Here is a 12284-nt window from a genome sequence, read left to right on the forward strand (position 1 = left end):
GTACCGAGTGATTGCCTATCCTTTAGCCAAAAGATTAAAGCAAGGAGTGACTCCAGCCCATAGGAGATCCTTTCTTGTAGGTATCTTTGTTATGTCTTATCCCCCCTAGATAGCCTTATCTCATTTTTGTATGTCCTCTAGCACAGAGTTGTATACACATTGGGGGCTTAATTAATGTTGGTTGAATGGAGCTGTCCCATGGGTTCTGAGAGAATAGGAATACAGGACTCCATTAGGAGGTCATTCAAAAATCCAGTCCTTTCAATTATAATAAAAGTAAAATAATTACAATGGACAGGGAGAGCACTTTAAAATTTGCAAAGCACTTCACTAAATGACCTCACTTGAGCCTCCCAATGCCTCTGTGATGTCGATGCTGCAGGCACTAATATTTTATAGAAAGGGAAACCAATACTAAGGGAGGGTAAAAGACTTGTCCTTGATCACAGAGCTATGAAATAGCGGTGGCAGAATTTAAACCCAGGCCTTCCTGACTTTAGGTCCAATATACTCCACTTTCTGTTATTCTGGAAATCTTAGAGTTCATTGAGCTGAAAGAGAACTTTAGCATCATCTAGTCTAATAACCTCATTTTATGGTTGAAGAGACAGGTTTAGAAAATTCATGGCTTGCCCAAGGTCACTGAGTGAAACCACTAGCCAGGCCAGAACTAGTCTCTGGACTGCTAATACTGACAATCCTAACCTCCTTCTGTTAATCTCTCATATATGTATGGTGGACTTTGCATAAGGACTTTGACACCTGTGATCTCATTTTATTCTCACGGCGACCCTGAGGGGCAGACTTAACTTTCCCCCATAATATAATCTTAGAGAATGCTAAGCCTCCTTTATTCCAAGGTCAAGGAAGGGAGAGGCTGTGTGTGCAGGCCTAGAAAGTAGGTCAGTTTATGAAATAGGAGAACCCAAACTTTGACATTAAGGGAGACTATCACTAGGCATTCCCTGCTTTCTGCCAAGTGGCACTTGGGTGGACTGTTACAATCCATCCACACTGGTCTTCTTGCTGTCCCCCACCTAACTAAGATCTCCCCATTCCTCTGCTCCAGGCATTTTCACTGCCCCACCACCATGGCTAGAATTCTCTTCTTTTTCATCTCTGCCTCTTGGCTTCCTTGATTTTTTTTTTAATTACAGCAAAGTTCCCACTTTTTGGCAAGGATCCTTTCCTGATCCCTCTTTACTTTGAGGGCCTTCCCTATGAGATCTCCATTTTATTCTGAATACATATCTTATTTATATGTAGTTGTTTGCATGTCTTCTCCTTCCTAGTAGTAGATTGTGATTTCCTTGAGAGTGGGCCTGTTTTTGTCTTTCTTTGACTCTTCAGAGTTTAGTCCAAAGTGTGGCATATGCTATGCAGTTAATAAATGCTTTTTGAGTTAATTTGACCATTGGGGTTCAGAGGATTGCTCTGCTCTGGAGCATGTGGAGGATAATTGTCTTCTCGGATACTTGGGGTATGAGTGTTGTAGGGTCCAACTTAAAAGAGTTCCTCTGCTCTAGATTGGGGCTTACCGTCACCAAAAAACCCAGAAGGGAAATCATGGTTTTAGAACCAAAAGGAATCTGAGAAGTTGTTTAGTGTAACCCTCACTTTGCAGATAATTTGTGATTTGAAACCCTAGAGTGATAACTAGAGTAGGCACTTGCCTCTGTTAGACAGTGAGTCGCAGACTTAGGATTTGAACTCAAATCCTTTGACACTGAATCTGGGATTTTTTCCCTCTGTACCACACTGGAAGAAGGGGCATCAGAAGTAAAAAGAGCTCTTATTTTGTTCCTTTTTTCCTTTCCTTCAGAGTTTGAAAGACTAAAAGCCTCATCATGAACCTGGAGCCACCCAAGTTGGAGATAAGATCAGCCACCAGAGTGGTTGGAGGGCCAGTTACCCCTAGAAAAGGACCACCCAAATTCAAGCAGCGGCAAACCCGCCAATTCAAGAGCAAGCCCCCCAAGAAAGGTGTACAAGGGTAAGAAGGCCTTCAGAAGAGTGTGGAGAGAAAGAGAAGGGGCATTGGACCCCTCGTCCACGATGATTGACTTTTTCTTCAATTAAACTTCTCCTGACCAGCTGAAAGGGTCTGGGACTGGCCTCACTACTAGAATCCCTTAGAAGACATGATCCTTCTTTTACTTCTAGGATGTCTGAATTCTAGAAAAGGAAATGGCATTTCCTATATCTCTGTTGGTCTGAAAATTTATTCCCAAATGTCTTCTTCCACTTCTAGGAAGAATTAACTTTTCTGCCTTTCTCTCTCCTTCAATTTTCTTTTTTGCTCAAAAGCATTTTCTTGGGACAAAAAACTTGGACCTTCTCTCCTAGTCCATGCACTTCCTCTTTGTTAGAGCCTAAAAGGGGGAGAAGAGCTCCAAAGGCTCAGGATAGGGGTTGAAGGTCCCTTAGGTAGGATAGAGAAAAAAGAGGAGAGAGATAAGAACCTTTTGAGGTCAGAAGGGCAACATAGCTGGTAGCTAATGCAATCGAAGTTTATTGAATAGGGATAGGGTTTATAAAGGAAAAAAACCATAGGAATGGAGTGGGGTGGGGAGCTCTAGTACATGTGAGGTTCAGCAAGTTCATGGTTAAATGGTTACCAAAACATATTCTGTCTCAAGATAATTTTTCTGGCCATCTGTGCCACTTCCTGAGATATTTAGTCTATTGGAATAGAGGAGATATTCACATTCCAATCTTTGTCCTTAGACCTAGAATATTATTTCCAAAGTTTGGACCTTTGCCTAATTTATTAGGCCCCAAACTTGGTTTGTCTCTGTCACCTCCTCTGTTGTTTTGTTTAAGAGAGAGACTTTTTCAGAGGTGGAAATTTGGAAATCCCCAGGCCCAGAGATAGGCTCAAAAATGTGACAAAAACTGAAATCACCTGTTTAAAGGCAGGGACCAGGATACTCTTTTCAATTTGGCCTTATTTGGGCCTAAATCTAATTCTGAGGTTTGTGGCCTGACCTGATTTTTTTTCCCCCCTTGTTTTGAGTCCCAGTTTCCATGTTATCTCGGGAAACAGATTGGTGTTGGGGAACAAGTGCGGTAGTTCTCAGTTCTTGAGTAACCACAGACAGTACTGTAAATGAACAAGGAACATAGACAAAGGTTGGAGGACTTGGAATAGAAAAGGGGCTTTTTTTAATTGCCTTGATACCAAAAAGCTTGCTATTTGGCACCCTCCTGGTAAGGCAGGAAATGCAACCTGGATTCTTAACCAACCCTTGTTGTGATAAAAAGCTATGACTGTCTAGTGCTAAAAATAGAATCTACTTGCAAGTGATTGTGCAAGTGTGTGTGTGTATGTGTGTGTGTGTGTGAGTCAGTGTGGATATGTATGTGTCTATGGTGTATATGTGTGCATATGGGCACATATATATGTATATATATATATAAATAGAGATGAGTGTGTGTGTAGGAGGGAACCCCAAAATTCAGCACCCAGCTCTGTCACTGACCATTTTGTCTCTTGCAGTTTTGGTGATGATATTCCTGGAATGGAGGGTTTGGGAACAGGTATGAGTCTTTTCTTCTCAGTTTGGGAGAGAATAACTCAATCAAAGAAAGTCAGAAGTCATATTTTGCTTCCCTTTCTATGCCCTTCAGGGTTTTGTCCTTCCCTGGCCTCTGTATAACTTTATACAACAACCTTCAATCCAAATTTATAACATGACCTTTATCTTCTCAGCACCATATCATTGACTACTTTCCCAGTCTGGGTTGTTTATGGGATGGGGGGGGGGGGGATTCCCTCTAGACTTTTTCCACCCCAACTCCCCAGTTAAATATGCTCCCGTTATGTGGAGATACAAACGCGTGGTCTAAAGAGACTAAATATGTGTGTATATATTTTATATACATACACACATTCATAACTGAATAAAATTATATATATGAATAAAATTGGATCCAGAAGGAAAGAAGGTTCTTATGAGGTTCTGAAAGGCTGCCTTTTTACCCCACATCCCCCCTTTCCCCTCATTAGGCTCTCTATCCCTAGGAGACCCTGAATTAACTAAAAGTACGTACAAGAAGCCCTGCCGCTTCCCCAATCTAGTTCCCACCTCCTGCCCCTGCTCACTTTGACCTACTTCCATTGGTATTGATCTTTTGGGAAATCTTGCTCATTCCCTGTGGCCTTTTTTTTTTCCTTCTAGAAAATGTCTTTAGGAGCTGATGTGTGATAAGGGAACAGCAGGGAGAAGAGAATTAGTTTTGTAGCTGAGGGGAGTGGGGAGACCCCTGGCCTTGAAAGACTTGGCCTTTTTCTTTTCTTGTTTCTTCCAGACATCACTGTCATCTGCCCCTGGGAAGCCTTCAACCACTTGGAGCTACACGAGTTGGCCCAGTATGGTATCATTTAGTTGACCCTACCTGCTACAGACTCATGAAGACTGAAGACATTTTACCTTTCCACTCTTATTTATCCTTACTCCCCTATCCCAGAATTTTCCATGTGATAACTCCTCTTTCTTTTTCTTTTCCTGAAGTTCCATTCAGGAACCAGATTCAGGGAAGAATTCTCTTGATCTCCCTTTATCTATATTAGGAGGACTGAATCTATACTTATAGGACTAATTCAGGGCTGCCAGAAACATAGACATTTTCCCCGCTTATTAACTTATTCGCTAGCTGACTGTTCTAAGGGTTCTGCTTAATCTAAGAGGGGGCAGCAGTAAATACTGGTCCTCTACCCCAAGTGTCCTATGAGTGTATTTTTACTCATGGAAGGTTACCTTTTGGGGAACTTCCCATGGACAAACAGGTATCTTTCCTTCCAGTGGCAAGAATGATGCTGGCATGAAGGGGGAATTGATTGAGCTTTATACTCAATGTCCTCATCTCAAGGTTCTTGGGTTCTGGAAATCTAGAGTTTATTGTATCCCTTCTTTTGGCATTGGGAACTGGGAATCCAAGATTGAATGGTAATATAATTTAATTTGGGAAAACATTACTCCATTGGCAGGTATAGAAACAACTGATATATTCACAATAACCCACTCATCTGTATGTATTGACTCCCTCTATTATGTTGTAAACTCTTTGTGGACAAGAACTATCTTAACACACTGCTTGGCATATAGAAAAATATTCAATAAATGCTTTTGTCATTCATTCATTTTCTTTAAGGAATTTTGGTCTCCTTTGGGGTATAGGTTTTTCGTGTCATGATTTTTCTAGGCAAAGGGAAGAAGGATGTATTAATTGGTTCAGAGGGAAACAAAGGTATTGACCCCTTTCCCAATCTCTTCTTCCACTTCATTGTGGGGTTTTGCCCCTTGGATATTTAAAGAAGATGAGAGACACTAGATCTCTGAGGTCCTGAGAAGCAGGAGAGGATGGAAGAAAAACATTTAAGTCTTTATAGGAAATTTCTTATTTTTCAATAGTTTTAACCCTTGTTATCTTTATTTTTTAAAGAAATTGATTTATCTTGGTTATTTCTAAGGATTGTTCATTTGTAAAAGGAGACAAAAATTCATGATAAAACCTAGCAGCAATATAGAAAAATTGACATAACTATCCAGGCAAGGTCCATATATGCAAAGTCCAGGCAGTAGTTTTTTCCTGGCCGAGAGAGTCTAATCTGGATAATCTGGACCTAGGGAAACAAAGGAGAAAGGAATAGGGTCTTTGATTGTCAAGAGTGTGAGAACTTATTTTTCACATACTGTATTAATTCCTTTGTATTAGGGAGAATAATTGTATGTTCCTCTGTTTGGGATCTGAGGCAGATATACCATCTAGTCTGCGACTTTTTGCTTTTTTTTTTGTCCTTAGGAATTCCAAACATCTTCCTTTTTAACAGAATTTGATTAATAAAGTAAAGAGACAAGGGTTCTTTTTCCTATGGATGTGACTATCTTCCCATTGGTTTAGGGAAGGACTGAGGGTCTAATGGATCACTTCTTCATTATCTATCACCAATGAAAGATGTTTTGGGATAGTCAAGGGAGGAGCTGAATAATAAACTCCTAAAAAAAAAAAATCTAGTTTCCTGACCCAGTTTTTGTTGTCCCTGGTTATGAGAGACAACCATGGAGACATACCATTTTATTGTTAATGATGCTGGCCTAACCAATAAACCTGATATAATCAATAAACTTATATTTTTATCCAAAAATCAGTCTTTCAAGGTAATTTTAATCATAACAAAAGAAAAAAGTGAAGTCAAACAAGGATTCATGGAGGGCCTGCCAGGTACAGAACACAGTACACTGGACAGAGACATCATCCCTGCAATCAAGGAACTCATTAACTGAATTTTTAGGACAAAAATGGAGAAAACTCCATATGAAGACCAGGGTCATTGTTTCTTCCAATGTAAAATAAAAGGATTGAACTGGAAGGCCTTTATCTTAATACAGACTAAGGAAGTTATGGAATTCCAAAATCCTATACTGTGAAAGGCAGCAATTTCCCTTATTTCTCATTTATGTGGCCAGGAGGAAAAAAATGAGAGGCATGCCTAGTCATAGCCTCAGTGTTGGAGAGAAATGGGGCCCTGCCATTTAAGGTACATGATTCAGCCCTTGCTCTCTATATTCACTAAATCAAAAACTTAGGAAATAGATGTGACTATCAACTGCTAGTGGTGGCCTTGGGCTATTGCTCATGCTTCTAAGAGGAGAGCTAGTCTTTCTGAGAAGCTACTAGACTAAACTAAAACATAATACATAATGGGAGCAAACCCAGAAAAAGCAACAAGAAGGGAATGGGGAGGAAGTAGAACATTTATACAAAGCAGGGACCATCTGGAAGGATGAACACCCAGGACAATCTGCTGGGGTCCTAGATGGAGTTAAGTGTCCAATGTGGGGGAAATGGAGTGGGTTTTTATTTTATTTGTTTATTTATTAAACCCCCTTACCTTCTGTCTTGGCAAAGAGGGCTAGGCAATCAGGATTAAATAATTTGCCCAGGGTCATATAACCAGGAAGTATCTAAGGTCAGATTTGAACCTAGGTCTTTCCAACTCTAGGTGCTACATACTGTGCTACCTAGCTGCCCCTAGAGTATTTTGTTTTGTTTTTTAATAGGGATCTTATCTGGGTCAGGCATTTTTTAAACTCTAACTCTTTGTGACCCCAATTTGACATTTTCTTCCCAAAGCTCCTGGAGTGGTTTGCTATTTCCTTCTCCAACTCATTTACAGATGAAGAAACTTAAGGATAGAAGAGCCTGAGTGCTATGGTCCTTGGGGGTCACAAAGAATTGGACACAACCAAATAGTAACAACAAAATATCTGAGTCAATTAGAACCAGATATTGGGGGAAGGGGCCAGATAAGCTTGGCCATGGTATATGGATAAATGTTCAGGACTGATGCTTATGAATGTGCTATCCAAAGTGCTTCCAGGTAAGATGTCGATATGAAAGGGAAATACCCAGATAGCCAGAAAATTCAGGATAGGAGGGTATCATGCAGTACTGAAAGCAATGACATCTCAGCTCTGGCCTGGCAGAACTCTGTGTGTGTGTGTGTGTGTGTGTGTGTGTGTGTGTGTGTGTGTGTGTCTGGAAGATGAAAATGGGGAGTAGGAGGGAGCCATTCCCCTAGTTGGTCATTTCCCAGGGACTTTGAGCCCTCATCAGGAAACAGAACCAGCTCCTTGTGTGTGAGAGAAAGAGATTGAAAGCATAGAAACATCTGATAGCAGGTATGGAAGGGGAGGTGGGAGGGATGACTCCTAAAAATCTGAAACTAACTCAATCTCTTGATGGGGATGGTCAGGGCCAAAACAGGAGACAAAGCCAGCTGCCCCTGTTGTGTTTCCACAAGAAGAAGGAGGCAGAGAACAGAACCAAAGCACTACCTGTATCAGATCACCCAACCAGAGGCAGAAGCCACAGATTAAGCAGAGGGAGGACTGATCTCAGACATCCTCTTAAGAATTGTGGCAGAGCATCTTGACAGTACCAGATCTCAAACTAGACTGAAAAGCAGTAATCATCAAAACTATTTGGTACCAGGGGCAGCTGGGTAGCTCAGTGGATAGAAAGCTGAAATCTAGAGATGACAGATCCTGGGTTCAAATCTGGCCTCAGACATTTCCTAGCTGTGTAAACTCTGGGCAAGTCACTTAACCCCTATTGCTTTGCCCTTATCTCTTTTCTGCCTTGGAACCAATACGTAATATTGATCCTAAGATGGAAGGTAAGGGTTTCAAAAAAAACCCAAAACTATTTGGTACTGATTAAAAAGTAGAAAAATTGATCAGTAAAACAAATTAGATTAAACAAGACCCAGAAGTAATTGAATGTAGTGGTATAGAATTTGATAAATCCAAGGAAACTAACTATTGGGATAAGGCCTTCCTTCTGGGAAAATTGAAAAGCAGTCTGGCAGAAAAGAGGCAAACATCACAGGATATATCACAATAAGCTTCAAATGGACAAATGACCTAGATATGAAAGGTCATAGAGTAAACAAAGTAGAGGAGCAGGAAGGAAATACATTTCACAGCTATGGGTGGCAGAGAGTTTTTGACCAAAGAAGGAACTGAGAGGATCACAGAATATACAAAGGAAAATTTGATTACATAAAATTGAAAACTGCAAAAATCAATTCTGTTAGAATTAGAAGGGAAATAGCCAGGGAAAGAAAATCTTTGCAGCAAATTTCTCTGCTAAAGATCTATATGAGATAAATAGAGTATTGATACAAACATGAGAGCAAGAGCCATTTCTCAACAGATAAATGGTTAAAGGATATGAACAGGTAATTTTCAAAAGAATTGCAAACTATAAGAAAATTTCTCCAAGACACTAATAAAAGAAATGCAAATTAAAATAATAGGTTTCACTTCACTCTGGAGTGTTGTGAGGCTCAAATAAAATAAAGTATTTTGAAAATTAAAAAATCCTTTGTATCATTATTATTATTATCATTATTATTTTGTGGTATTAGCCTCCAATTTGGTGATAAATTCACTCCCTGAATCTTCTATTACACTCATGCTGAGCTCAAACAATACTAAAGTATTTGAGTAGATATTTAATAATCAGATTCTGTGGGGTTAAAAATGTATGCAACATACTTTTTTTTTTAAACCCTTCCTTTCCATCTTAGAATCAACACTTTGTATTGGTTTCAAGGAAGAAGAGTGGTAAAGCCTAGGCAATAGGGGTTAAGTGACTTGCCCAGGGCCAAACAGCTAGGAAGTATCTGAGGTCACATTAGGCCTGGTTCTTAATCCACTGAGCCACCTACTCACCTTCTGCAATATACTTTTAAATGTAATCTGCATTATTGACAGTTTTTTTTTAAATTTAGAAATCAACAAACAATAAATCAAACTCTGATTAGTAGTGACTTCAGAGACAGAAACATTCATAGTGAAGATTTAATTATGGTTGAAGCTGTTAGAGTTAATTCCAGCATACCGCTGAATCAAATCTTTACAGCCTAATGAAATTGGATTGGTGAAGATAACAAAAAAAGATAGGAAGACAGAGACACTTATGAACTCTTAGTAAAGCTATAAATTGATCCAACCATTCTGAAAAGCAAGTTGGAACTATACCCTAAATGTCACTAAACTATTCATGTTATTTGCCCCAACAATACCAATATATCTCAAACAAGTCAAAGTCAGCATATTTTTCTTGTAGCAAAGAACTAGAAATAAAGTGGTGTCCCTCTATTAGGGAAAGATTTAACAAGTTGTACTATATGAGTGTATTGGAAATGTAATACTAAAACAGATCCAGAGAAACCTCAAAAGATTTGTATGAACTGATGCAGAATGGAGTAAAAAAAAAACAAAAGATCTATGAAAAGTGAATTAAACTCTCTTTGTTTACCAATCATCAACTTTTAAGTTAATCAATCAAAAACTTAAGTACCCCTACTTAGTACCTTACCAGTCATTAAGTATGAGAGTTCACAAGTCACTTGCTAGAGTGGGTGACAACTCCAGAGGCCATTGCTCCCCCACCCCACCTTGGGCAGTACTAGGCAAATTGAAAGACTGTGATTGGTTCCTGTAAAAGTGGGGGAACAACAGGAAGTGACATCGAGAAAACTGCTTTAAAAAGGCCAGATCTAGGATTCACTCAGCTGGACTGGAGGAGGAGAATCTTTCCTTGGATCTTGTGGTAGTGAGTAGAGTAATTCCTTCCTTGGTTCTTCGTTGAGGAGACCCTCTTTGCTCCTTGGCACTTAGGTGGGACACTCCCTTCAGTGTGAGTTCTGGGAGATCCTTGGCAGTCTTAGCCTCCTGTGAACTAAAAGTTCTTGGCAGATTCTTCAACAAGTCTTCAGAGTTCAGTTTCCTAATTAGGATTTTGGATTCTGGTGAGATTTGCATTTGTAGTCTTGAGACATTAGGATTAAACTCAGGGTATTGGTGGCTAGGCAGTACTTTCTGTCTCTATCTACATTTTTCCACTTTCACTCTTTCCACCTCTTTGTAAATAAAGCTGCTAAAAGTCATTTTGACTTAAACTGTAATATTTTTAAATCAGTGACCACAATATTACTTTAGAATTCTCATTTTTAGGATAAAACCTAATTTTAAATTCTTACAGACCAATTTGTATCATAAAATAATATAAAGAGAAAAAATCATTTAAAGATTTAAAAACTATGATCAATGCAATCACCAATCAATCATGACTTTGGAAAACTAACGATGAAGGATGCTTTCCACCTCTTAGTAGATATGGGACAAGGGTGTAAAATGAGACATACATTTTCAGACATAGTCAATATGTGAATTTCATTTGTTGTCTATACAGTCATGTAAGTGGCATATTGGAAAGAGTCATAGATTAGGAGTCAGGAAGACCTTTTTCAAACATTTATTTAGCTATGTGATCCTAGGCGAGTTGCTGGACCTCTCTCAGCCTCAGTTTCCTGATTTGTAAAATGAGGATAGTAATAGCGCCTACTTCATAAGGATTAAATGAGACAATATTAACAAAGTACTTTAAAATCCTTAAAGTGAGCAGCCTTGAAAAAGGGCAAGACCTCATACCAGAGGTGCTATTCTTCTTTGAATACCCTATACACCTCAAGAAGTTGTACTGTGTGCAGTGGCTACACCCTACTAAAACTGTCCCAGCAGATGGCTAAATCAGATTGAGGGTAACTGATATGCTTCAAACTCATTGATGAGTTAGGGGGGTGTCTGCTTCAAATATGTAAAGACTTTCCCAGGCAGAATATCAGAAGAGAACAATTTGTTCCAACAGCCATGAAAGTGACTGAAACAGGCATTATCGAGCACTTAGAGCTTGGTCAGACATCAAAGACATCAAGGTCATCCACTGCCTCCTGGTCCATCACCAGTTGTCCTGACTTTTGTCTTGCCACTGGGAATCTTAAAACTGCTCAGACTCTACTTCAAAAGATTTGATTAAGCTATTCCTCTATTGTAACAATGGAGGTACTTGATCAGGAATGTATTGAGAACTTTAAAATTAATCCACCCTGCTCAGACAGTGCCTTAGGAGAAGATAAAGCTACAAATTCCTGATTGAATAATGAAAAGTCCCCAACTCATACTTATAGTGAAGCAAAAACCCTAAGCTAGGTGGTCTACTTTTAGATCTAATACAAAAGGGTGCTAAGTACCTATAAAGGTTAAATTAATCACTGAAAGGTCAAGCAACTTACAAAAGGCAAACTTAACAAAAGAGGTGTGAAGTTTTTATCTAACCAGAGAAGGTGAGAACAAAAGAAGATAAGAACTAGAAATGGGCAGTCCTGGGGAAAGTGTCTACTGTGATTAGTAGATGTGAAAATTTAGGGGAGGTAACAGAAGAGAAAATTTCTTTAAAAGGAGAATTCAGTTAAGTTTGTTTTTAGTTCAGTTTGGAAGCTGAATTGGAGGTCAGGAATTCAGAGGAGGGTCTCTGAACTCAGTTCAGGAGTTGAGGATTTCAGTGAAGAACTGGAGCTTGCTTGGGATGATCTTGTGGTGAGTGATAAAGACTGACTAGCTCTCCGTTAAGGCTCAGGAATGGCCTAGGCCCTTCTTACTATTCTCTCTCTCTCTCTCTCTCTCTCTCTCTCTCTCTCTCTCTCTCTCTCTCTCTCTCTCTCTCTCTCTCTCTCTCTCTCTCTCTCTCTTTCTCTCTCTCTCTCTCTCTCTTCCTTTATTTCCTTCATTTGTATTAATTAAAATCTCCATAAAATCCAGCTGACCTGGGTATTTTCATATTTGGGAATTTTCCCATGGTGACCACTTATTTTTAATATAAATCAGGGCACTAAAAATTATCTTTACAGTTTGGCCAAAACCTTTATAGTT

General features: G+C 39.3%; 1 protein-coding gene across 1 annotated transcript in view; it reads left to right on the forward strand.

The window, feature by feature from the left end:
• PDE6G (phosphodiesterase 6G) overlaps window positions 1–5139 on the forward strand; it is a 33083-nt gene extending 27944 nt beyond the window's left edge. The window contains exons 2-4 of the mRNA XM_007482870.3: window positions 1823–1993; window positions 3500–3540; window positions 4312–5139. Coding sequence (XP_007482932.1) covers window positions 1848–1993; window positions 3500–3540; window positions 4312–4388 — 264 coding nt within the window. The 5' untranslated portion in view covers window positions 1823–1847 and the 3' untranslated portion in view covers window positions 4389–5139. The remainder of the gene's footprint in view (window positions 1–1822; window positions 1994–3499; window positions 3541–4311) is intronic.
• The last annotated feature ends 7145 nt before the right edge of the window (window positions 5140–12284 follow it).

Source organism: Monodelphis domestica, chromosome 2 (assembly GCF_027887165.1).
Source record: "Monodelphis domestica isolate mMonDom1 chromosome 2, mMonDom1.pri, whole genome shotgun sequence".
In the NCBI taxonomy this organism is placed as follows: domain Eukaryota; kingdom Metazoa; phylum Chordata; class Mammalia; order Didelphimorphia; family Didelphidae; genus Monodelphis; species Monodelphis domestica.